This window comes from Camarhynchus parvulus, unplaced genomic scaffold (genome assembly GCF_901933205.1).
Source record: "Camarhynchus parvulus unplaced genomic scaffold, STF_HiC, whole genome shotgun sequence".
Taxonomy (NCBI): Eukaryota; Metazoa; Chordata; class Aves; order Passeriformes; family Thraupidae; genus Camarhynchus; species Camarhynchus parvulus.
Window position 1 is genome coordinate 114,441 of NW_022148303.1, and position 26,558 is coordinate 140,998.

General features: G+C 60.9%; 2 protein-coding genes and 1 long non-coding RNA gene across 3 annotated transcripts in view; 2 read left to right on the forward strand and 1 right to left on the reverse strand.

Annotated features, from left to right (window-relative positions):
• Window positions 1-5,946, forward strand: part of LOC115916503 (adhesion G protein-coupled receptor L1-like) — a 49,999-nt gene extending 44,053 nt beyond the window's left edge. The window contains exons 22-24 of the mRNA XM_030970239.1: window positions 3,827-3,923; window positions 5,171-5,290; window positions 5,828-5,946. Of these exons, the coding sequence (XP_030826099.1) occupies window positions 3,827-3,923; window positions 5,171-5,290; window positions 5,828-5,946 (336 nt within the window). The remainder of the gene's footprint in view (window positions 1-3,826; window positions 3,924-5,170; window positions 5,291-5,827) is intronic.
• Window positions 5,947-10,815: 4,869 nt separating this feature from the next.
• Window positions 10,816-12,516, forward strand: LOC115916506. Its single transcript, XR_004061605.1, has 3 exons — window positions 10,816-10,879; window positions 11,615-11,667; window positions 12,311-12,516. It is a non-coding gene; the product is annotated as an uncharacterized LOC115916506 (long non-coding RNA).
• A 6,840-nt stretch (window positions 12,517-19,356) lies between these two features.
• Window positions 19,357-25,459, reverse strand: LOC115916495 (zinc finger protein 551-like). Its single transcript, XM_030970230.1, is given in 3 exon segments — window positions 19,357-20,513; window positions 20,516-21,424; window positions 25,392-25,459. Coding segments are annotated over 3 exon segments (1,215 nt in total). The 5' UTR covers window positions 25,447-25,459; the 3' UTR covers window positions 19,357-20,262.
• Window positions 25,460-26,558: the final 1,099 nt, after the last annotated feature.

The window sequence follows — 26,558 nt, forward strand, 5'->3', positions numbered from 1 at the left end:
TCTTTCCCTCACAATTCCAGCTCTCTTTTCTTTTCTTTTTTCCACCCTTTTCCCTCACATTTCCCACCTTTCTTTGTCTCACATTTCCCACCCTTTCCCCCCTCATGTTTCCCTCCCTTTTCCCCCTCACATTTTCCACACTTTTCCCACTCACTTTTCCTGCCCTTTTCTCCCCCGACGTTTCACTCCATTTTTTCCCTTGCCTTTCCCACCCTCTTTTCCCCTCAGGCTTGCCGCCCTTTTCCCTTCACATTTTCCACCCCTTGTCCCCTCATGTTTCCCTCCCTTTTCCCCCTCCCATTTCCTGCCCTTTTCCCCTCACATTTCCCACTGTTTCCCCCTCATATTTCCCACACTTTTCCCTCTCATATTTCCCACTTTTTTGCCCTTAAGTTTTCCTGCCTTTCCCCCCTCACATTTCCTGCCCTTTTCTCCCCTCACGGTTCCCACCCTTTTGTCTTCACATTTTCCACCCCTTGTCCCCTCATATTTCCCACCCTTTTCCCTCTCACTTTTCCTGCCCTTTTCCCCTCATGTTTCATGCCTTCCCCCCCTCCCCATATTTCCCACTGTTTTCCCCTCACATTTCCCACCCTTTTCCCCCTCATATTTCCCACTTTTTTACGATTAGGTTTTCCACCCGTGTCCCCCTCACTTTTCCCACCTTTTTCTCCCCTCATGTTTCCCACCATTCTTTGCCACCCTTTTCCCCCCTCAGATTTTCCATCCTTTTCCCTTCATGTTTTCCACCCCTTGTCCGCTCATGTTTCCCTCCATTTTCTCCCTCACTTTTCCTGCCCTTTCCCTCTCACATTTCCCGCCTTTTTTCCCTCACATTTCCTACTGTTTTCCCCTCACGTTTCCCACCCTTTTCACCTCACGTTTCCTGCTCTTATTCTCTTCACATTTCCCACCCTTTCCCCCTCCCATTTCCCACTATTTCCCCCTCATATTTCCCACTCTTTTCCCTCTCATATTTCCCACTTTTTTGCCCTTAAGTTTTCCTGCCTTTTCCCCCTCACCTTTCCCGCCCTTTTCTCCCCTCAGATTTGCCACCTTTTCCCTTCATGTTTTCCACCCCTTTCCCCCTCCTATTTCCTGCCCTTTTCCCCCTCACATTTCCCACTGTTTCCCCCTCTTATTTCCCACCCTTTTCCCTCTCATATTTCCCACTTTTTTGCCCTTAAGTTTTCCTGCCTTTTCCCCCTCACATTTCCTGCCCTTTTCTCCTCTCACGTTTCCCACCCTTTTCTCTTCACGTTTTCCACCCCTTGTCCCCTCATATTTCCCACCCTTTTCCCTCTCACTTTTTCTGCCCTTTTCCCCTCATGTTTCGTGCGTTTTCCCCTCCCATATTTCCCACTGTTTTCCCCTCACATTTCCCACCCTTTCCCCCTCATGTTTCCTGCTCTTATTCTCTTCACATTTCCCCCCCTCACATTTTCCATCACTTTTTCCTCTCACATTTCCCACTTTTTTTGCCCACACATTTCCCACCTTTTTGGCTTCCCATATCCTGCCTTTTTCCCCTCACATTTCCTGCCCTTTCCCCCTCACGTTTCCTTCTCTTATTCCCTTCACATTTCCCACCCTTTTCCTCCTCATATTTCCCACTTTTTTGCCCTTAGGTTTTCCACCCCTTTCCCCCTCATCTTTCCCCCCTTTTCTCCCCTCACCTTTCCCACCCTTCTCTCCCCCTCACATTTCCCACCATACTTTCCCTTATCTTTCCCACCCTTTTTTCCCCTCAGATTTGCCATCCTTTTCCCTTCATGTTTTCCACTACCTCATGTTTCCCTCCATTTTCCCCCTCACTTTTCCTGCCCTTCTCCCCCTCCACATTTCCCACTGTTTTCCCCTCATATTTCCCACCCTTTTCCCTCTCATATTTCCCACTTTTTTGCCCTTAAGTTTTCCTGCCTTTTCCCCCTCACCGTTCCCTGCCCTTTTCTCCCCTCACATTTCCCACCATTTTTCCCTTATCTTTCCCACTCTTTTCCCCCTTCAGATTTGCCATCTTTTCCCTTCATGTTTTCCACCCCTTGTCCCCTCCCATTTCCTGCCCTTGTCCCCTCACATTTCCCACTGTTTCCCCCTCATATTTTCCACCCTTTTCCCCCTCACATTTCCCACCCTTTCCCCCTCACCTTTCCCGCCCTTTTCTCCCCTCACGTTTCCCACCATTTTTTCTCTTACCTTTCCCACCCTTTTTCCCCCTCAGGTTTCCCACCCTTTTCTCTTCACGTTTTCCACCCCTTGTCCCCTCACATTTCCCACTGTTTTCCCCTCACATTTTCCACCCTTTTTTCCCTTTTTTATCTCTCTTCACATTTCCCACCCTTTTCCCCCCCTATTTCCCACTTTTTAACTTAGGTTTTCCACCCGTGTCCCCTCACTTTTCCCACCTTTTCCTCCCCTCATGTTTCCCCACCATTCTTTGCCCACACCCTTTTCCCCCTCGGGTTTGCCACCTTTTCCCTTCATGTTTCCCTCCATTTTCCCCCTCACTTTTCCTGCCCTTTTTCCCTCACATTTCCCACTGTTTCCCCCTCACATTTCCCACCGTTTTCCCCCTCATATTTCCCACTTTTTTACAATTAGGTTTTCCACCCGTGTCCCCCTCACTTTTCCCACCTTTTTCTCCCCTCACGTTTCCCACCATTCTTTGCCACCCTTTTTCCCCCTCAGATTTGCCACCCTTCCCCTTCACGTTTTCCACCCTTTTCCCCCTCATGTTTCCCTCAATTTTCCTCCTCACTTTTCCTGCCCTTTTTCCCTCACATTTCCCACTGTTCTCCCCTCGCGTTTCCCACCCTTTTAACCTCACGTTTCCTGCTCTCATTCTCTTCACATTTCCCGCCCTTTCCCCCTCACATTTCCCACTGTTTCCCCCTCACATTTCCTGCCCTTTTCCCCTCACATTTTCCACCTTTTTACCACTCACTTTTCCCCCTTTTTCTCCCCTCACGTTTCCTGCCATTTTTTCTCTTACCTTTCCCACCCTTTTTCCCCCTCAGGTTTGCAACCCTTTTCCCCCTCACATTTCCCATCCTTTTCCCCCTCATATTTCCCTTTTCCCCCCTCACATTCTCAGCTTTTTCCCCTCATTTCCACCCTTTCCCCCTCCTGTTTCCCTTTTCCCCCTCATGTTTCCCACCCTTTTCCCCCTCACATTTCCCATCCCTTTCCCCTCCCCTTTTTCTACCCTTTCCCCCTCAGGATTTAAACACTTTTCCCACCACTTTTCCCTGCCCCTTTTCTCCTCAACTTAAATCCGGGGGCTGTCAATCACTTTTATTCCTGCCTGTCAATCACTCAGAGGGGCTGATCCTGCCTGTCAATCACTTTTATTCCTGCCTGTCAATCACAGTACCACCTGTCAATCACTCTAGTCCTGCCTGTCAGTCCCACACACACCCCAGACACCTCAGAGCCCCTGAACCCCCCACAGCCCCCAAATCACCCCCCAAACTCAGGCCCAGCACTACAGCAGCACCCAGGTTGGGACCCTCAACCCCCCCAGAGACCCCTCACCCCAAAAAATCCCAAAGCCCCCAAACCCACTCCACCCCCAGGATCCCCCCCGGCACCCTCAAATCCCCCATGAGAGACCCAGACCATCCCCAGATGCAGGGGTGCCCCCTCCAGACCCCCCAAATCTCCCCGTGGCGCCCCAAGATCCCCCCGTGTTACCCCAAAGCCCCTTGGACCCAAAACCTCGCTCAGACCCCGCCAGGCTGTGGGTGCTGGACGTGGGGACACCTCGGAGGCATTCCGGGGTGTCTGGGGGGCTCTGGGGGTCCCAGCCCCACTGCTGTGCCCCCAGAGCCGGATCCGGAGGATGTGGAATGACACGGTGCGCAAACAGACGGAGTCCAGTTTCATGGGGGGAGACCTGAACAGCACCCCGACCTTGAACCGAGGTGAGACACCCCCAAAACACACCTCAGAACCCCCTACCCTGAACGGAGGTGAGACCCCTCCCAGAGGCCCCAGAGACCCCAGAGACCACCCTCAACCCTGAACGGTGGTGAGACCCCTCCCCAAAACCCCCAGAGACCTCAGAGACCTCCAGAGACCCCCAGAGACCCAAAGACCACCATCCACCCAGAATGGAGTGAGACCCCTCCCAAAACCCCCAGAGACCCCAGAGACCACCATCCACCCTGAAAGAGGGCCCCTCCAAACCCCAGAGACCCAGAGACCCCAGAGACCCAGAACCAGAGACCCAAAGACAATACCAGAATGGGTGAGACCCCCCCAAAACCAAAGACCCAGGCCACCATCCACCCATGTGAGACCCCACCCCAAAACCCCAGAGACCAGCCCCAGGCCCCAGCCCAGAGCCGCCACATGGATGGGTGAGACCCCTCCCCAAAACCCCAGAGACCCCCAGAGACCCCAGAGACCCTTCCTCCACCCTGAATGGAGCGAGACCCCTCCCCAAAACCCCCACAGGACCCCAAAGATCCCTCTGGGCCCCCTCAGACCCCCAGGGACCCCCCAGGACCCCTCTCCAGACTCCCTGAGATGCCTCGGATCCACCTCAGACCCCTGAGGCTCCCCATCCCTCCCCTGGGACCCCAAAAACCCCTCTGGGATGCATTTGGGACCCCCCCAGATCCCCTGGGACCCCTCGGACCCCCACAGGTCCTGGGGTCCCCAAAGACCCCTCATGCTCCCCAGACTCCACTCACGGCACCAAGGTGAGGACCCCAAAAAAACTCCAAAAACACCCCAAAAATACCCCAAACACCCCAAAACACCCCAAAACACCCCAAAACACCCCAAAACACCCCAAACACCCCAAACACCCCGAAACACCCCAAACACCCCAAAAACACCCCAAAACACCCCAAACACCCCAAAACACCCCAAGACCCCCCCGGAGCTCAGGCATCCCCTCCTGGGCTCCAGGGACCCCCCCACCCCAGGGTATTGGGGACCCCCCCAAATTTGGGGACCCCCCCACCCCAGTATTTGGAGTCCCCTTACTTTGGGGCCCTCTGTGTTTTTGGGGACCCCCAGGTATCAGGGGAACTCCCCGGGTTTTGGGGATTCCCCCCAGACCCCCTCGGGGGTTCTGGGGACACACGGGGGGGTCCAGCCCCTCCCCAGGCCCCCCCCAGGCCCCGCCCAGCCCCCCGTGTGTGACCCCCCCTCTCCGCAGGGTCGCACCTGCTGCCCAACCCGGTGCTGCCGCCGCGGGGGGGGTCGAGCCCCTACAACACCCTCCTGGCCGAGGGGGGGGGCTTCACCCCCGCCTCCCCCCCCGCCTTCACCGCCCCAGGTGGGTCTGGGGGGCACGACCCCCCCGAACTGCGCCCAGACCCTCGGAACCCCCCGGGACCCTCCCCCAAATCCTCCCCCGGGTGGGCTCAGGGTGGGGTTGGGGGGTCCTGGGTGCTCCCACCCCAGTTTCAGCCCCTGGGGGGGGCAGCTGGTCCCACAAAATCCCCCCTGGATTCCCCCTGGATCCCCCCTGGATCCCCCCACAGCCCCTGCCCCAAGGGGAATGGGGGGTCCGGGGAGTCTGGGGGGTCCGGGCTGCTGCATCCCCCCCAGTTTCAGCCCCTGGGTGGGAATGGGGGGATTTTCCTGCTCCCCACGACTGCCCCCCACCTTCTGGGCCCCCCCAAACTCCCCCACAACCGCACAGAGAGGCACAGAGGGCTCCTGACCCCACACCGCCCCAGAGCCCCCCCAGCGTCCCCAGATGTCCCGCCTGTGGGGTGATGGGGGGTGCTGGGCAATTGGGGCAGACTGGGGGGGGGATTGGGGGTCTTTGGGGTCATGACCCCCCCCCTAACGCTGCCTCTGTCCCCAGGGAGCTTCCGTGACACCAGTGAGTGCTGCCCTGTGACCCCCTGTGTGCCCCCAGCCCCATTTGCCCCCTACACCCCTCACCGACCCCCGACCCCCAACCCCTCCAGACCCACTCAGTGACCCCCCAAGCCCCCTTGAGCCCCCCAGATCCCTCAGCTGACCCCCAAACCTGCCAGAACCCCCGGACCCCCACACTGGCCCCCCAAACCCCCCAACCCCCAGACCCCCACACTGGCCCCCAAGCCCCCAGTGACCACCCACACCCCCATCGACCTACCAATGGCCCCCCAAACTCCCTCACTGACCCTCCAAGCCCCCCAATGACCCTCCAGACCATCCACTGACCCCCAATGACCACCCAGACCCCCCAACTGACCTACGAATGACCCCCCCCAGACCCCTAACTGACCCCTCAAGTCCCCCATTGACCACCCCCAGACCCCTAACTAACCCCCCAAAGCCCCCAATGACCCTCCAGACCCAACACTGGCCCCCAAAGACCCCCAAACTCCCTCACTGACCCCCAAGCCCCCAATGACCCCCAAAATCCCTCACTGATCCCCCACTGACCCCCAAGTCCCCCAATGACCCTCCAGACCATCCACTGACCCCCCAAAGCCCCCAGTGACCCCCAGACCCCCCGCACAGCCCCCCTCCCCTCACTGCTGCCCCCGCCCCCGAGAGCCCCCGGGAGCCCCGAGCCGCTGCCCCTCAACGGCAACTTCAACAACAGCTACAGCCTGCGGGGGCCCCGAGGGGGCCCGGGGTGGCCCCGGCCGGGGGGGTGCCCGGGGCCCCCCGATGCGGGCGGCGCTGGAGAAGATGATCATCTCGGAGCTGGTGCACAACAACCTGCGGGGAGGGGGCCTCCGCGCACGAGGGGCCGCCCCCGCCGCCGCCGCCCCCCGCCGCCCCCCGCCCCCGCCGAGCCCCCCGGCGCCCCGAGCTGGGGCTGCTCTCTACCAGGAGCTGGCGCGCGGGGGCCGGGCGGGCTGGGCCCCCCCCCCCACGACCCCCGGCACCCCCGCCGGGGACTACCCCCGACAGCAGCCCCGAGGCCCCGCCCCCGCCCCCTACCTGGGGGCCCCCCGCGCCCCAACCCCCGGCACAGCCCCCGAGACCCCGGGGCCCGAGGGGGGCGGGGGGCCGAGCCCGACGGGCAGATGCAGCTGGTGACCAGCCTGTGAGACCCCGGGCGGGGGCACGCGGGACCTTCCTCGTGCTGGGGGCGGGGCCGCTGGGGCGCGGGGGGCACGCGGAGCCCTCGCACGGGGTGTGGCCGGGGGGCGTGGGGGCCAGGCTTCCGACGGGACCCCCTCGCTCGGGAGTCTGGGGGTGCACGGGGGTCTGGCCCCGAGCAAAGACCCCTCCTCACATGGGGGTCCGGCCTCGCACGGGGGTCCGGCCCGAGCCACGACCCCCTCGTGCGAGGTCTCGTCCTCATGGGGGGGGCTGGCCTCGCGCGAGGGTCCGGTGGCACTCAAGGACCCCCGCCCTGCACGAGGAGGCAGCACCGAGCAACGAGCTGGCCTGAGGGGACGCGCTGCAGGGGTTCACGCGACGGGTGTCACAGGGCACGGTGTCACCAGGCGCTGTGGCGGCACCAGGCGGTCACATGGGGCACCAGGCCGCGGTGTCATACGAGGACCGCGGTGGCGCACCAGGGCACGGTGTCACACGAGGAGCTGTGGCGGCACCAGGCAGCGGTGTCATACGAGGACCCGCGGTGGCACCAGGGCACGGTGTCACACGAGGAGCCGTGGGGGCACCAGGCCGCGGTGTCACACGAGGAGCTGTGGGGGCACCAGGCCACGGTGTCACACGAGGACCTTGCACGAGGATCCGTCACCCGGCGCCACACGTGGGGACCTCGCCCGAGGATCCGGCCGGCGCCACATGTGGGGACCTCGCCCGAGGATCCACCCGGTGCACCTGAGGATCCATCACCCGGTGCACCTGAGGATCCATCACCTGGCGCCACACGGGGGGCGGGATCCATCACCTGGCGCCACACGTGGGGACCTCGCCTGGGGACCTCGCTCAGCCGTGTCCCCCCTCGCACCAGGACTTTGCACCCGGACCTTGCACGGGCCCCCCTCGTGCCCCCGCCCTGGCGTGGGGGCGTTTGGGGAGGATCCCTCAGCCGCATTCTGGGGCCCCCCAAAAGCCATCCCAGGGGGGCCCCGATGGCCTCGGCAGCACCGAGACGGGGGGGGCGGCACTGACAGCCCCCCAAACTGAGGGGGCCCCCCACAGCAGGGACCCCCCCGAAACGGGGACCCCCCCACAAAGAGACACATTTTCCTTGTAATATAGATGTAAATGGACCAGCCCTCCCCCCCCGCCCGGGAAACTGAGGCACGGGGGGGCCTCTCCAAAACCACACCCCCTCTCCGGGGGTCCCCCCAATGCCAGCGGGGCCCCCCCGGAAGCACAACCCCCCCAGCCGGGGGGGGCCTCGCCACGCTGTACATAGGGATGGGGGGGCCCCCAAAATCGGGGGGGGGGGGCAATGGGGACCCTTTAACTGTTCTGGGAACCCCCCCCCAAAATTGACGGGACCCCACGATCTGGGGACACCCCCGGGGCTTGGGGATCCTTCCTGGGGTGTTGAGACCCCGCACACATTTTGGGGACCCCCCCCCCGGTACTGGGGACCCCCAAGTTCTGGGGATCCACAGTGAACTTGGGGACCCCACAGGACTGAGGGTCCCCCATACTTTGGAGACCCCCCCGGACCTTGGGCACCCCCTCCTGGGGTCCAGGGATCCCCTCCCAGGATATTGGGGATCCCCCAAATTTGGGGACCCCCCCAGTATTTGGAGTCCCCTTACTTTGGGGGCCCCTCTGTGTTTTGGGGACCCCCAGGGTATCAGGGAACTCCCCGGGTTTTGGGGACCCCCCCCAGACCCCCTCAGGGGTTCTGGGGACACACGGGGGGGTCCAGCCCCTCCCCAAGTTTTGGGGTTCCCCTCCCCTCCCTTAGCATGGGGGGACCCCAAAACTTCCTCAGGGACCCCAAATTTGGGGGTGCGGAGGGGAAAACCTCCTCCCCCGGATCTTGGGGTCCCCCTCAGCCCCCCGGGTTAGGGGGGGTCCCTCCCTTCCCCTTCCCCCCCCCAAATTCTGCCAAACCAACTTTGGGTCGAGTGCGTCAAACCAACGAAACCGGAGCCGGAGGGGACGCGGGGCCACCAAGGGCCACCACGGGCCACCACGGGCCACTGGGGCCACTGTGGGGTCACCCGGGGCCACCGACGGGACCATCAAGAGGCCACCCAGGGCTACCACAGGGTCACCGTGGCCACCAAGGGGACGGCCAGGGCCATCAAGGGTCACCAAGGGCCACCAGCCGGTCACCACAGGGTCACCAGGGCCACCATGGGGATGGCCAGAGGGCCACCACGAGGCCACCGCACGGCCACTGGGGCCAGCACAGGAAGAGCCAGGAGGTGGCCAAGGCCACCAAAGGGGCACCAAGGGCCAGCACAGGGAGTCAGGGGACGGCCACCACTGCCGTCGGGGACAGCCAGGGCCACCACTGGGATGGACAGGGCCACCAGAGGAGGAGCCAGGGGACAGCCATGGCCACCAAGGGGCCACCAGCACCATGGCGGCCACCGCTGAGGCCACTGCGGCCACCACAGAGGTGACCAGGGCCACCAAAGGGACCAGAGGAGAGCCAGGGCCATGGAGGGGGTGGCAAGGGTCGCCATGGGGACAGTCAGTGTCGCCGTGGGGACAGTCAGGGCCACCATGGGGTTGGTCAGGGCCACCACGGGTCAGGGCCGCCGTGGGGACGGTCACGGACAGGAACCAATAAAGGTGACACCAGTTCTTGGAGCCACCGCCTGTGTCTGGGGGGGCATGGGGATACGGGGGGGGGGGCACAGGAACACCGGGGGGGCACAGGGACACCGGGGGAGGGACAGGGACATCGCGGGGGGCACAGGGACATTGGGGATGGCACCAGGGACACCGGGGGGCTCTGGAGGTGTCACCCCCCGGTCCCCGTCCCCCCCTCCCCGTTAACCCAGCCCCGCCCACCATGACCCGCCCTATCGTGGTGACCCTGGGGACCCCCGGGCGGGAACACCCCCAGGACCCCCCTCGGGACCCCCGGACCCCAAACTCCGCTCCAACCCCGGGACCCCCTGACCGGGACTCCCACCCTGGGACCGCCCCCCCCGAGACCCCCGTGCGGGGACCCACCCCCCAAACCCCCCCGGGACCCCCAGCCGAGACCCCCCTGGGGACCGCCCGGGACCCGGGACCCCCTGACAGAGACCCCCCCCCGGGACACCCCAGCCCAACCGCCCCCAAACCGGGACCCCCCCAAACCGGGACCCCCCCAAACCGGGACCCCCAATCCCCTCCCCGCTCCCGGTGCCCCCCAATAACGGCCCCTCCCCCCCAGGTGCCCCCCCGGGGCTCCCCCCGCTGCCGTTCCCGCCGCCCCCGCCCCCACCCCGGGAGCGGCCCCGGGCCCCCCCCGCGGGTGAGTGACGGGAATGGGGGCGGGGCACCGGGACCCCCGGGACTGGGGAGTTCGGGGGGTCCCGGAGCCCTGATTGTCTTTTTGGGGGGTCCCGGAGCGCTGGGTCCTTCCGGGGGGGTTTGGGGGGGTGGGGAGGAGACCCCCGGCTCTTTTGGGGGGTCCCGAACTCCTGGGTCCCTTTTGGGGGAGGGGGGGATTTTGGGGGTTCCCGGACCCCTTTGGGGGGCCCCGAACTGCTCAGTCCCTTTTGGGGGAGGGGCTTTGGGGGGGGGTCCCGGATCCCTGGGTCCCTTTGGGGGGCGTTAGGGGGGAATTTGGGGGTTCCGGCCCCAGGGGGGGTTTAGGGGGGAATTTGGGGGTTCCGGCCCCAGGGGGGGTTTAGGGGGGAATTCGGGCAGTCCCGGCCCCCAGATTTGGGGGGTCGGGGTTTCGGGGGGCTGACGCTGCCCCCCAGCCCCCCCCGTGCCCCCCGGGGCCGTGGCCGCCGTTTCCTTCGATGCCTTCGTGGTGGGGGCGGCGCTGGCGGGGGGCTCTGGTTCGTGCACGGCCGGACAGGTGAGGGACCCCCCCAGAATCATCCCTGTGCCCCCAAAACCATCCCCTCAATGTAATCCCCCTCCCCAAATAACCCCCAACCCACCCCAACAAATCCCCCTCCCCAAATAATTCCCCTCCCCAAAATATCCCCCTCCCGAAGATAACCCAATGCCCCCAAATATCCCCCCCAAATAATCCCCCTCCCCAAATAAACCCCATCCTAAAAAAACCCCCAAAAGAGCCCCCTCTCTAAAATAACCCAATCCCCCCAAATCCCAATCCCAAACAATCCCCACTCCCAAAATTACTGCCCCAAAATAATCCTCACCCCCCAAATAATCCCCCCCCCCAAATAATCCCCATCCCGAAAGAATCCCCTCCCCCAAAATAAACCCCCCAAAAGAGCCCCTCCCTAAAATAACCCAAACCCCCAAATCCCAATCCCAAACAATCCCCATCCCAAAAGTACTCCCCCAAAATAATCCTCACCCCCCAAATAATCCCCCTCCCCACAATACCCCCCCACAATAACCCCCTCCCCAGAACAATCCCCACCCCCAAAATCCCCCCAAACCCCATCCCTGGGCCCCTGCCTCCCCCACCCCCAGGACCCCCCCCAGGACTTCCCCTTTGCCCCCCCACCCCCCAGGACCCCCCAAATTCACCCCCCCCCCAAATTCACCCCCCAATTCCCCGTAAGACCCCCCAAAATCCTCCGAGCCCCTCCCCTGATCTCTGCCCCTCCCCCCGCAGCCCCCCGGGCCCCCCCCGGCCCCAGCGCTGCCCCCCAGCCCGGGAGGGGCCAGGTACTGGGAGCACTGGGAGCACTGGGAATGGGCACTGGGAGCACTGGGAGCACTGGGAGCACTGGGAGCACTGGGAGCACTGGGAATGGGCACTGGGAGCACTGGGAGCGCTGGGAGCACTGGGAGCACTGGGGGCACTGGGAGCACTGGGAGCGCTGGGGGCACTGGGAGCACTGGGAATGGGCACTGGGAGCACTGGGAGCACTGGGGGCACTGGGAGCACTGGGAATGGGCACTGGGAGCACTGGGAGCACTGGGAGCACTGGGAGAGCTGGGGGCACTGGGAATGGGCACTGGGAGCACTGGGCGCACTGGGGATACTGGGAATGGGCACATGGGAGCCCTGGGAGCACTGGGAAGGGGTACTGGGAGCACTGGGAGCATGGGGCACTGGGAGCACTGGGGGATCTTGGAGGGATACTGGGGGGGAACCGTGGGGATATTGGGGGGGGGGGGTCACTGGAAAAGGATACTGGGAGTACTGGGGAAAGTGGGAGTACTGGGAGGTCACTGGGAGTCACCGTCCCTGTCCGTGTCCCTGTGTCCCTGTCCCTGTGTCACTGTCACTGTGTCCCTGTCCCTGTCCCCGTGTCCCTGTCCCTGTCCCTGTCCCTGTCCCTGTCCCTCGGGCCACCACTGGCAGCTCTGAGCGCTCGCCCCGAGCGGTTCCTGCGGGCGAAGGGAATTCCGCAATTGCGGCGCTGGGAGATGCCCCCGGCAGCTCCCGCAGCCCCACCGAGCATCGCTGCCGCCCAGGACAGCCCAGCACCCCGGGCTCCTCGCACGGGAGGGGGGGACAGGAGCAGCGAATCGGGAAATTCATTAATTAATCATTAATTAATCAAAAGTTCTGCCAATGTCTGTAACCAATGAGCGCTGACGCCTCCGCTAGTTAAAATGTCCCGACCGTGCAAAGCTTTGCTGAGGGGGGAGAGGGGGGCGGCCCTTGGGGACCCCCATCTTTGGGGAACCCCCCCACCTTTGGGAACCCCCAGCTCCTGCTCCGTGCTGACAACGCAATCTGCCAATGCCCATCCTGGAGCTGTGGCTCGGCTCCATCCCCATCGCGGTGCTCCGGGGGCGCCCAGCGCTCTCTCCGGGCTGGGAACAGCCAAAGCAGCCCCAGGGTTTGGGGTTTGGCGAGAGGAGCGCATTGGGGGCTGCAGGGGGTCCCATGGGGGGCGGCTGGGAGCTTCAGGGGGTCCCACGATGGAAGGCTGGAGGTGCCAGGGATGCCCACTGAGAAGTCGGGGGGTGCGGGTGTGCAGGAGGGGCTCTCGGTGCCGGAAAAAGGGGGTTCCCGAGTCCCCGTGCCCGACTGAGAAGATCAGGGGTCCCGGCTCAGGGGGTGGGGTGGTTAGGGCTCCCGGTTCAGTTGGTAGGGTCGGTTATTTTGGGGTAAGGTCCGGTTTTGGTACAGCGGCTGTTCAGAGGGGGTCCCGTTGCCCGGGATTTTGGGTACAGGTCGTTCTGGTAGCGTTATTTTTTAGGGGTCGTGCCCCTCAGGTCGGGTCCCGGTGCCGGGGGGTCCCTCTGTCCCCCGCTCCCCCAGGAGCCCCCGGAGCGCCCCCAGACCCAGCGCCGGAGCCTCGGCCCCGCCCCGCTCGCGATTGGCGCCGCTGCCGCGCTGCAGCCAATGGCAGCCAGCGATGTTTGTGACGTCACCAGTCGCTGGGCAGATCCCAGAGGCGCCGCTTGGGAGACGCGAAAGTGACCGAGGGACGCGGTGGGGGCGGGGAATCCCTGGGAATTCCCCCGGGACCCCTTGGGATCGACCCTGGATCACCCGGGGCCCGTCCATCCCGTTCCTGGGGTCCCTCATTCCCGGGGTCCGTCATCCCCGGTGTCTCTCGTTCCCAGTGTGACACCGTTGAGTCAGGGACAGAAAGAGAGACTCCAGGTGAATCAGAAGGCAAAAGAATAATTCCTTTATTAGCAAGAAGTTGCGAGACTTATAGTCTTTAGTCTCGCTTTATAGTCTTGCTAAGCTGGGACCTGATTGGTCTCAAAGTGAAAACATCTCACATTATTGGTGACCATGAATAACACACTCTAGAGAGCCATAACTATGAACAATGGTTACAGAAAGAGAGATAGTAATTGTTTTAACTCTTTCCTCTAAGATTCCCAGGGAGAATCTGGCAGAAATTATTCCCTGGGAGAAATTATCTCTGTTCTTTCTTCGACTGAACTGCGAATATCCACACCAGTGCACCCTGAATCCCCCACCTGGACACCCCCCTGCATTCCCCCACTACCCATTCTCCCCCAGCTGTCAATCAGACCCTCCCTGATGGGGGCACCCAAAAAATGTGAGGACCCCTCGAGCCCTCCCCACCTGCCCAGCCAGGGAGGAGCTGGACTCGAGCTACTGGGACACGAGATGGGGTGTGCACTGCTCCCAGTGCCCCCTCCCAGTGCTCCCAGTTCTCTTCAGAGCTCCCAGTAGGACTCCCTGGTTCCTCTCCCTGCTCCCAGTTCCAACCAGTGCTCCCAGCTGATTCTCCGTTCACTCCTGGTGGACTCAGTGTTGCTCCCTCAGCGCCATCCCAGTCTCACCCCTTGTCTCTCCAGCTGCTCCCAGTGCCATCCCCGCATCACTCCCAGCCTGACCTCAGTGCTCCCAGTTCACTCCCAGTGCTCCCAGTTCACTCCCAGTGCTCCCAGGGTCAAAGGATGCCCTCTACCCCCGGGGGGCATTGGGCCATCCAGGTGTCCTTTGTCCCTTTGTCCCTCCCCTCCTGTCCCTGCTTGGTGGCTCCCGACCCCTTCCCTGCCCCTCTCCCCGGGGTTCAAAGGAGCAGCAACCACGGGCTCGGGGAGTTCTGTTGGAGCTGGTGCTGCATTCAGAGGCCTGTGGGCCAGAATAAAGCTCTGGATCCAAACCCTCCATCAGAACCGACTCCTTTCCTTCACCATCGCCTGAAAGCTTCTCTGGCAGAGGGAAACCTGAGGAGCAACCCCTGGTATGGGGGGGAGCTCCATCCCAGCACCACCAGAGCTCCTGCAGGCCTGGACTTGTCTGCAGTGCCCAGCTGCAGCACCCAGGCAGCCCAAAGTGTCTGTGGGGTGAAACACCACACACCCAGCGAGCCCAAAGTGTCTGTGGGGTGAAACACCACACACCAGCCAGCCAAAAGTGTCTGTGGGGTGAAACACCACACACCCAGCCAGCCAAAAGTGTCTGTGGGGTGAAACACCACACACCCATAGAGCCAAAAGTGTCTGTGGGGTGAAACACCACACACCCATAGAGCCCAAAGTGTCTGTGGGGTGAAACACCACACACCCATAGAGCCCAAAGTGTCTCTGGGGTGAAACACCACACACCCAGCCAGCCCAAAGTGTCTGTGGTGTTATGAACAAAATTCTGCCGATTTTTTTTGTAGAAAAAGTTACAGAAACCCGTCAGACCAGTGCGGCTGCGGTGCTACTTGTTGTTATGATAATTACAAGTCATTAGCGTTAATCGTTCTTTTTGTATCACTAAAGCCCCTAGCCAGGGCTGGGTTGAGAGCTCTTCTCCCCAGACAGTGGGAGAGAAGACGAAACGTGGGAGGGGGGGCATTAGAATATGCAGATTTCAGAACCAGCCTCCTATGGGACGTGTCAGGCTTGCAAAGAAGCCCCCAAAAACAACCAGCCAACGCAGAATTAAGAAATTAGAGTGGTGCCTGGACATGAGGAACAGAGTGCTGGGCCTGCAGAGATGTTGAGGGAGCCTTGTGCCCCTCACCCTGACTACGGAAGTCATCTGGAACAGTGACCTGCAGCCGGGAAGCAGTAGAAAGCCGGAAAAAGAGTGGGGTCCCGCCTGAAGCTGTTGTAAGGACTGGACCCCCAGCTCTGCTCCCAGTGGATGAAGCCGCACATATTGTCCTGCTCTGAGCCATGCGGGGAAAGAGGATGGAGACTACAGACCGTCGGGCTTCCTCATCTTGAGCTGATCACTTTTAATAAAGTCATTGAAAGGAGAAAAGTCTCCTGCCCTGTTTATTTCATGTGGGGTTAAACCCCACAAAAGTGTCTCTGGGGTGAAAACACTGCACACCCAGCCAGCCAAAAGTGTCTCTGGGGTGAAACCCCACACACCCGGCTGGCCAAAAGTGTCTCTGGGGTGAAACACCTCAGTGGCTGATATTTGGTTCAGCACCAAGGGCCAGACAAGCTCAGGCACGTCCTGTCCGGCTTTATTGGTATTATTCCAATAGAGCGGCTCCCCACCCACACCTGTGGAAGCCCAGGGCACCGGGAATATTTCTCTGTCTGCCCTGGGGTGCCTGACCCCCAGGGGAGCACTGACTTTGACCCTCACTCGTGGAGAGTTTCCTAGATTCAAGATAGATTAGAATCCACAAAAGTGTGAAATAGATTATAGAGAGCAGTGTAGGTGTATCACTTGGTGAGAAATTCAGGTTCTGGGATTTTTAGTAAGTTGTGGATGGAAGCAAGATGGAGGGCACAGGGTGTCGTCCTGGGTTTCTTCTTCATGCTTCTTCTTCCTTCTTCTTCATGGGTTTGGGTGGCATTTTGTAATTGGGCAGAAAAGTCCCCATTGTGGGCTTTTTGGGATCAGTTACTGGGTTAAAAGGGAAAATAATCCAGGTATCAGTTCTTAATTGGATAGTTTAGTCTTAAAAGACCTTGTACCAAGAGATTGTTGGCCATTTTGTCCCTTCTGATGAAAAGCTGCCCGACTCACAGTAGTGGGACTGCTTTACTGATAAGAAATAATAAACACTTGAGTCGGAACATGAACTACCGTCTCAAGTGCCTTCAATCCAGACCCAGAGAAAGCGAACAGCTGGTACCCCCACATGCACCAGCCTCTCACAGTCCCCACCCCGGTCGGGGACAAGGGGACACGGTGACAGGCTGCCAGGGAGACAGGGTGACCGGTGCTCCGCCACCGCCACATCCCGGGCACAGGCGAACCGGGGGCATTTCCGTGGCACCCCTGCCACGCTTCCCTTCCCCCCTGCCGACCCCCCCTTTGTCACTCCCTCAGCGTGGGGGGGCTTGGTGGCACCGCAGGACCCCTCTTGTGCCATCCCCGAGGTGGCGCCTCTGCTTTTTGTCACCGCCACCGCCAATTTGTTACCAGAGCCCCAAACAGGGGGTGGCCTGCATCCTATGGTGGGGGGCGAGGGACAACAGCATTTTTGGGGTCTCCCTCACCACTGTCACCCCCCTGAGGACGCTGTGCGACTCTGTACCCCCGCACCCTCCCCTCACCTCCTCCTTCACCTCTGCCCCAGGAGGTGATGCCGCTGCTCCCACTGGGGACACACCGGTGACACTGGGGGGACACCGTGGGTCACCCCTCAAAGGGACTGCAGGGTCACAGTGGCTCCTGGAGTGACAGCTGGGGGTCCTACAATGCTGCGGTGACAATTTGGGGGGTAGGTGCTCATTTGGGGTCTCCAGGGTGGGTCCCAAAATCCCCTCCCGTCGCCACAAAGTCATCCCCCAGCCCGTGCCTCAGTTTCCCCCTTGCTCTTCAGGGGCCACCCGGAGACGATATTTTGGAATGGGGTTTATTTTGGGGGATTTTGGGCTGGGGCTACTGGAATGGGCTGATGGGACAGTGGGATGGGCCAGGCTGTGGCCAGGCTGGTGGTCATCTGGGCTGGGGGCTGGCCAGGCTGGGGGCAGCAGGGCCAGGGGCTGTCCAGACCAGTGTCCTGCTGGGATCCATGGCTCTGGTGTCCATCTGGACCAGGGTCCATCCAGAGTGGGATCCATGGCTCTGGTGTCCATCGGGACCATCCATCCAGAGTGGATCCATGGCTCTGGTGTCCATCTGGACCAGGGTCCATCCAGAGTGGGATCCATGGCTCTGGTGTCCATCGGACCAGGGTCCATCCAGAGTGGGATCCATGGCTCTGGTGTCCATCGGACCAGGGTCCATCCAGAGTGGGATCTATGGCTCTGGTGTCCATCTGGACCAGGGTCCATCCGAGAGGGATGACCATGGCTCTGGTGTCCATCTGGACCAGGGTCCATCCAGAGTGGGATCCATGGCTCTGGTGTCCATCTGGACCAGGGTCCAACGAGGGGCCAACCTCTCTTGCCCCCATCCATCCCAGACCCCCTGGCCAGGGTCACTCCTCACTGCACAGTGGGCAAGACCCTCGGTCAGCGCCAAGATGACCCCAAACCCCCTCCCACCAACCCTACCAGTGCCACCCACCCACCCCAAGCCCCAGGGCCACTGGTGTCCCCTGGAAGCCGGGCCAGCTCTGGGACTCCTGGAAAAGGAGATCCACAGTCCTGGGCTGGGGACTCAAGGGCATCCAGGACAGCGAACACCGAGTCCATGTGGCATGGGGGGACAGTTAGGAACACAGCTGGGGACATGCCTGGGTGGACGGGGGTGGGGGGTGAAGGGGTTTAGGGGTGGGGAGAGGGTTGGAGGGCAGGATGCACCCAAAACTTCACCAAAGTCAAAGGGGAGGACGCTCAAAAGTGGGGGGGGAAGGATGGAAAAGAGGAAAAGGAGCCAAAAATGGGGAAAAGGACCCCAAAGAGGGGAAGAGTGACCCAAAACGGGGGGAGGACCCAAAATACAGGGAAAGGATCCACAATGGGGAGAAGGGACACTAACCAGGGGAGAAAGGACCCAAAATAAGGGGGAAGGGGGAAAGGATCCAAAATGGGGGGGAGGACCCAAAATCAGAGGACAAAGTGTGTCGTGGGATGTCATGGGGTGTCATGGGGTGTCACAGGGTGTCCCTACCTGTGCTGGGTGCAGATGCTCAGCACCAGGAGCAGCCACAGGAACATCCTGAGGGACACGGCGACACCTCGAGGACATGAGGTCACCTTGTGGGAAAGGGGTTGAGACCTCATGGACTTTGGCCCCGCCAGGGTTGGGGGACAGGGACATCAGGGGAGGGACAGGGACACACAGAGCGGTGACAGGGAGCCATGGTTGGGGATGGGGGCAAACAGAGGGGGAGGGACACGATGCCACCAGGACACACATCAGGGGACAATGCTGCCACACCTCTGGGAATGCTGCCACCAGGACACCTCTGGTGACACCCAGTGCAGGGCAACGTGCCCCCGTGGGTGACTCTGACCCTTGCCCTGTCCCCAGGGGCGATTGGGGTCCCCTGAGCGCAGTGGCCCTGGGACACCCTGGTGCCTGTCACTCGCTTCCAGGCCACTTGTCACCAGCTGAACAAGTCACCCGTCCTGCCCTGCTGGATGCTGACATTCGGATGGGACACTGCAGTGGTGACAGTGGGGACGTGGTGGCAGGAACTGCATTGGGCAGCGCTTGGCCATGGCCAAGATGAAGGTGCTGGTGGCACTGTGGTGGCATTGATGATGTCCCAGTTCATGTCCCCATCCATATCCCCTCATGTCCCCAGCCAGGGCTGTGTCCCATGTGCCCCCACATGTCCCCATCCATGTCTGTGCTCCCCACGTCCCCATCCATGGCCATGTCTCCATCCATGGATCTGTCCCCCATATCCATTGTCCCTCACATGTCCCCATCCATGGCCAGGTTCCCATATCTCCCCATCCATGCCCTACTTCAACGCCTTTATTTTTACCCTGATTTCAAGCCTTTCAAAGGCGATGCACAGACAGAAGACTCTTCCACTAATTCAAGATAAAAAGTTGTTTGTTTATTACAACGCCAGGCACAAGTGGAATAATTTCCAAGGGCATGTGCACTCCCCAGAGAGTCCAGACCTCCCCTTTGTCCCCTAACTTGTTGCATATGCATTAAGTTTCACAATAGGTTCACATCTATTCACTTAGTAGTTTCGCGTTACAATTAGTTCTCTGGTTGTCCCTCCTTCTCCTGCAGCCTCCGTTTTGGTTTCCTTCTTGATTCAAGGTCCAAGTAGCCTCTCTTATCTTCCTCTAACTTGGAAATTCACATTCCTTTCATCTTGTTTGAGGCAGTTTTGTGAGCTACAAGCACAGCAAATTAATAGACTCTGCAGACTAAATAATTCAAGGCAGCACAATTCACCAAAATCTGAGATAGATTTCTAACCCAAGTTAATTCCTAACCCCATGTCTCAAAGGGATCAACAGAAACCTTTTAATTTCAAGGCCAAAACAAAAGGATTTACGTGTCCCTGCCAGCAGAGCATCTACGTGCTTCAATGGGAGGGAAGAACCTTTTTTGGAGAGGTTTCCACCTCACTGGATCCAAAATCGGGGGTTTGCCCCAGTCTCTCCGCATTTAGCTGTGGAAGGTCCCCATGGGTCCAAGAGAATTAAAATGATGGATGTATGTTGGAGAAGACCTCCAAGGCCATCCAGTGTTGCTTGATGACACCAGAAGATGCAAAAAGGGAGATTTTTCTGGGGTCAGAAGTTGACAAAACTGCTCTCCACAATGGATGTGGAGATGTTGGTCTGTGGATGTGTGCAGGTGCCCATGGAGAGCCAGGAGGATGTGGAGCCCCCAGCCAGGTGTCTTCCCAACACGGATCACTGGCACCACAGATCACCGGGGCTCTGCCCACCGGCGCTCTCTGGGGATCATCCGGTGTGGATCCCATGGGGGATGGAGCTGGAGGAGCACATGAAACTCTCCCTGCATGCGGGGCACGCGCAGGGCTTCCCTTAGTGCTGGCTCCGTTGGTGTATTCTCAAGTTACCGCTCTGTGAGAAGCTCTTCCCACACTCAGGACACTCGTAGGGCCTCTCCCCGGTGTGGATGCGCCGGTGCTTGACGAGGGTGCAGTTGCGCTGGAAGCCCTTCCCGCAGTCGGAGCAGCGGAAGGGCCTCTCGTCTGTGTGAGTGCGCTGGTGCAGGAGGAGACCAGAGCTGGTGATAAACCTCTTCCTGCATTGATCACACTCATAGGCCCTCTCCCGGTGTGGATCCTCCGGTGGACGACGAGGGTGCAGTTGCGCTTGAAGCCCTTCCCGCAGTCGGGGCAGCGGAAGGGCCTCTCCTCTGTGTGAATGGTCTGATGTCTGAGGAGACCGGAGCTCTTCAGAAACCTCTTCCTGCACTTACCACACTCATAGGGCCTCTCCACCGTGTGTGTCTTCTGGTGTGTGACCAGGGCAGCATGCTTGCAGAAGCTCTTCCCACACTCAGGACACTCATAGGGACCTTCCCCCATGTGGGTCCTCTGGTGTTTGACCAGGTCAACACGCTCGCAGAAGCTCTTCCCACACTCGGGGCACTTGTAGGGCTGTTGCCCTGTGTTTTTCCTCTGGTGTCTGCTCAGTTCATAGCTCCTTCTGAAGCTCTTCCCACACTGCCCACACTCGTAGGGCCTCTCCCCCGAGTGGATTACCATGTGGACGATCAGGCTGGAGCTATGGCTGAAGCTCTTCCCACACATCCCACACTTGTAGGGCCTCTCCCCTGTATGGCTCCTCTGGTGTTTGATCAGGTCAGCACGGTTGCAGAAGCTCTTCCCACACTGTGGACACTCATGGGGCCGTTCTCCAGTGTGGATTCTGCAGTGGCGGATCAGGTGTGACCTCTGGCTGAAGCTCTTCCCACAGTCCGAGCACTTGTGGGGCTTCTCCCCATCCTGAAGCTGCTCAAGGACCCCCAGCTCTGAGTTCCGGACGCCTCCCTGACCCAGGGTTGGTCTTTCCTCCTCAGATCCCCGTGATCTGCGTTTGCAGCCCCTCCTCATGAGGGATCTCCGCGGCTTTTCCTCCCCGTTGGCTTCCTGCGCTGTGGAGCCGCTCAAAACGGCCTCTGCCACCAGGTTCTGCTGTGGGGATTTGTCCTCCCTGCTCTCCATGCTCAGCTCCTGCTCTGGGGGAGGAAGGACAAGGACAGGATGGGATTTGCCTCCGTGCCACAGGGCAGGGCAAGGAGATCCCCCCAGTGCGTCCCCAGCAGGACAGCTTTGGCAGCAGGGCTGTCCTGCAGCCGGGGGCCGTGCTGGGCTGGGAGATGGAGCAGGAGAGAGGGGGAAAGGGGCACTGACTTCCTCCTCACCTGCCTGCGGCTCCCGGGCCATCTTCCTCTTCCTTGCAGCCTCCTCTTCCTCCATCCGGCCAAGGTTTGGGAATGGGAAATCCTGGTTTGGGGGAAAACAACGGTTGAGCGCATTGGGTTTGATGGTCCCGCTGCCCGAGTGCAGCTGGAGAAGCCAGCGCCCCTTTCAGCCTCGGGGCCCGGAGCCCGCTCATCCGCAGCCTCCCCCGCCCCTCCAGGCAGCCGCTTTGTCCCCCGGCTCCGGGATCGCCCCTCTGCGCTCTCCCCGCTCCGGGGCTCCCGCGCTCCCCCCCGGCTCTCCCGGGGATGCCCCAGCCCGAGATCGCCCCTGTGCCCGCCGGTACCGGGCGATCGCCATCGAGACTGCCCCAAGATCCCTGCAGGGGCATTTCCGGCCCAGCTTTGGCGTCCAGCAAGATCCAAACATCCCCTGCCTCGCAAAAAAAAAACCTCCCAGAGACCCCCCGCAATGGATTTGGGGCGAGCTCCCCCATCCCGCTCACCTGCGGGTTCCGGCGGAGAGGGGGCGATGCTGGCGGAACAGGAGGAGCGGCGGCCTGAGCGGGGAAACCGCGGGGTCTTGGTGCTGCTCCTCCTCCTCTCCCTCCTCTTCCTCCCGCTCTTCCTCCGCTCCCAGCCCGGCCCGGGCAGTGCCAACCCACAAAAGCAGCCGCGCTCTGCCCTGGGCGGGTTTCACAGCGGGTCCGTTCCGCGCGGCACTGGGAGTGATCCTGAGAGCACCGGGAACGATCCTGAGAGCAGCGGGAAGGAACGGGGAGCGCTTTCCCTGCCAGTCCCGCTCTTACTGGGAGCACTGGGAGGGAACTGGGAGCGAACAGCGCCCGGAGGCGGCTGCAGCCCGCGGTGGGCGTGGCCAAACCGCAGGGAGTGGTTATGCAAATACCGGAGCGTTCGCGCGCTGGGATTGGTCGACGGGAGCAGCGCGGGGTTTCCTCGGTCACGTGAGGGGACCGAAGCGGTGGCGGCGGAGTCCGGTGAGAGGGGACGGGGAGCGGGAATGGGGACAGGGGCCGCAAATGGAGACAAGGACCAAGGAGGAGAATATGGGAACGGCACGGGGAATATGGAAACAGCAACCGCAGGAGAGAATATGGGCTGGGGAATCGTGCTCCAAAGTGTCCAAGTGAAACCCAGCAGGGGCTGTGAGCTCTGCAGCTGGGCCTCCCCTGGCTGCTGCGGCCCAGGGCCCAAAGGCGGGAGCTGCAGCCTTGCTCCTGTCTCAAGAACAGGAGCCTCCTCCAGGCCCATGGCCCCAGCGTGAGGGAGGCTCTGGGGCACAGCGGCTGCTGGCAGGAGGGGCTGCTGCGGCCAGCTGGGGGCCTCTGAGAAATGCCCAAAGCCTTGTGCTCTCTGCAGCTGGCCAAGGAGAGCAGCAGCGCTGAACGGTTCGTGTGGCACAGGCAGCCCGAGCTGTGCGGCCCTCAGGGCCCCGCGCGAGAGGCGGCCTCAGGAATGGGACCGGGACAGGACCGGGAATGGGGACAGGGCCAGGAATGGGGACAGGGACGGGGAATAGAACCAGGAATGAGACTGGAAATAGGAGATAGGGACAGGGACCAGAACAAGGACGGGGATATTGGGACTGCAACTGGAAATGGGAACAGGGACAGGAATGGGGACAGGGACTGGGATGTGATTGAGAAAATGGGAGAGGGACCTGGAATGGGACTGGGGATGAGACTATTGGAATGGGACAGGGAATATGGAAACAGGAACCAGAGAGAGAATATGGGACGGGGATTAGGAAGATGGGATTGGGATTGGGAACAGGAATACAGGAGTGAGAGTGGGAATGGAAATATGGGAGTGAGACAGGGAATACAGAAATGGAAATGCGAGACCAGTAGTAGGATCGGGAATACGGGAACAGGACGGAGATTATGGGATTTGGAATATGGGAACGGCAATGTAAGGTTGACCCAGGGCCTTTGTGGGGTCTGGTTCGGCAGCTCTGGAGCCCCGGGCCTCACTATCTCACAAGGACTAAAGTAAAGGACGGGAGGTGCTCTTCTCCTCGGGACCAAAAATGCCACCTTAATTGTGGAATCACTCCAGGGAGGTCCAAGAGGGGAAAAGCAGATCAAGTGCGTGATCGCGGGTGATTTTAAACCCCGGGAAAGGGGGGCGGAGGAGAGAGGCCACGGCCAATGGGATACAACTGATGGGAGGGCCGAGGGGAGGAGTAACCCAGGGCAAGACCAGCACCGGGGCTTTGGGGGAGAGCGGTGTGTGCGGGACAAACCATGTGATACAACAGAAACTATTCGCTGCAAAATAACAAGACCACCCAGTGCAGAACAATAACTAAAGAAACAACTTAGTGCAATACAACCAGACAGACAGTACAGGACAGGGACAGGGAATGAGACTGGGGATGGGATTCAGACTGGGATGGAAGCAGAATGGGCCCAAGAGTGGGGTGACATGGGAATGGGCAGAGGAAAGCAGGGTGACAGCAGGAGAGGGGGATCCTGCACAGGGAACACCGGGAACCAGGATGGGGGAGATGGGAACAGTCCCAGGGCAGGGGGGCCTTGATCAGCTGCCCCAGAACCGCAACCAGGGCCTCCAGCACAGCTGGAGCCACTCAGCCTGGGGTGCCCAAAGCCCTGAGCAACCCCCAAATCCCTCCCAGGAACCCTGAAATCCCTTGGACCCAGCATCCCCCACATCCCCTGGAAGATCCCCCCATGTTCCCATCAATGTCTTTATTTTTTTACTCCAGTTTTGGGTGTTTTGAAGGGACAAAGAGAAATGAAAAGAAAACCCAGGCCATGGGGACCCGGGAGGATGTGGAGCCCGCAGGCAGGTGCCTTCCCAACACGGATCACTGGGCTCTGCCCACCGGGGTCACTGGGGAGCATCCAGTGGGGATCCTCCCATGGGGCTTGGAGCTGGAGCAGCACATGAAGCTCTTCCCGCACTCAGGGCACTCTCAGGGCTTCTCTTAGTGGTGGCTCTGTTTGTGTTGGGTCAAGCTACAGCTCTGCCTGAAGGTCTTCCCACACTGGGGACACTGGTGTGCTGGTGCTCGAGGAGATCCGAACGGCTCCGAGCCTTTTTCCCACACTCGGAACACTCGTAGGGCTGTTCCCCTGGTGTGGGCCTTCTGGTGGGAGGTCAGAGTGGATCGAACACTGAAGCTCTTCCCACATTCCAAGCACGTGTGGGGCCGTTCTGTGGTGTGCACCCGCTGGTGGTAGAGGTGGGAGCTGTGCCTGTACCTGTTGCCACATTCCATACACTCCCAGCGCCGCTCCCCCGTGTGCACCCAAAGGTGGGTGAGGAGATTGAAGCTCTGGCTGAAGCTCTTCCCACACTACAAGCACTTGTGGGGCTTCTCCTCATCATGAAGTTGCTCCCAGCTCTGAGCTCCGGCCGCCTCCCCGGCCCAGGGTGGGTCTTTCCTCCTTGGATCCCCGTGATCTGTGTCTGCAGCCTCTCCTCATGCCCAATGTCCGGGGCTTTTCCTCCCCGTTGGGTTCCTGTGCTGTGGAGCCGCTCAAAACGGCCTCTTCCACCAGGTTCTGCTGTGGGGATTTGTCCTCCCTGCTCTCCATGCTCAGCTCCTGCTCTGGGGGAGGAAGGACAAGGACAGGATGGGATTTGCCTCCGTGCCACAGGGCAGGGCAAGGAGATCCCCCCAGTGCGTCCCCAGCAGGACAGCTTTGGCAGCAGGGCTGTCCTGCAGCCGGGGGCCGCGCTGGGCTGGGAGATGGAGCAGGAGAGAGGGGGAAAGGGGCACTGACTTCCTCCTCACCTGCCTGCGGCTCCCGGGCCATCTTCCTCTTCCTTGCAGCCTCCTTCTCCTCCATCGGGCCAAGGTTTGGGAATCCCCTCCCATCTCCCCATAGCACTGACCAGGGGAGGTCTGTGGACAGGAACATCCACAGCTGGGAGCAGCTCGGGCACTTCATCACTGTTTTAGGCCCTTCCATCCCTTTGGGCTCTTCCCAGAGGCCTGCAGATGTTGGAGAGGGGACTGCAGAGAGGGATGAGGGATGCCAAGAGTGGGGTTTTGGGCACAGGAGGAGGGGCTGGGTGAGCCACTTGCTGGGGTGTCCATCTGGAGGCCCCCCTGGTGGTCCCAGGGCCCCAGGCTGCAGAGCTCTCACCACCTCCTACTCGGGTGGTGGCTCTGGTGGCACCTCTGTTCCTTGGGCTCTTCCTGCAGCCAGAGAACTTGCAGGGACCCTCCTCTGGCTGGGTCCTCCAGGTGTTCCATGAGCTTTGCTCCGTGAGCTCCTACTGGAAGTGAGTGGGCTCTCCTGGATCATACTAAGATCATACTGGCAGTGACTGGGCTCTGGGAAGCACAGGATGGTGAGGAGCAGGAGGACAACTCCCATCCCAGCCTCACAAGCAACCCCTATTCCTGTGGATCCCCCCAGCCCCTGGCTCCCCCAGCTCAGCCCTGCTCTGCCTGGTCTGGACGTGCAGCAGCTCCAGGTCAGTGGGGGATGTGCTGGGTGCACTCACCTGCCTGGCTCTGGGACTCCCAATATTCTGGCTCAAATCTGCCCCTGCTCAAAGGGGGTCCCAGCCAGGTGCATGCAAAGGTGGGTGAGGAGGCTGGAGCACTGACTGAAGCTCTTCCCACACTCCAAGCACTTGTAGGGCTTCTCCCTGCCATGAAGGTGCTCAGGAACCACCAGCCCCAAGCTGCATCTGGATCTCTGGCTGCTTTCCCAGCACAGGGTGGGTCTTTCCTCCTCACGGCTCCCTGGGCTGGGTTTGCAGCCCTCTTCATGTGGGATCTCCGGGCCTTTTTGTCCCCATTGAATTCCTGCACTGTCAAGCCTCTCAGAACAGCCTCTTCCACGAGGTTCTGCTGTGGGGATTTGTCCTCCCTGCTCTCCATCCTCAGCTCCTTGTATGGGGGAGGAAGGACAAGGGGAGAAAGGAACAAGAAAAAGGAAGGAAAAAA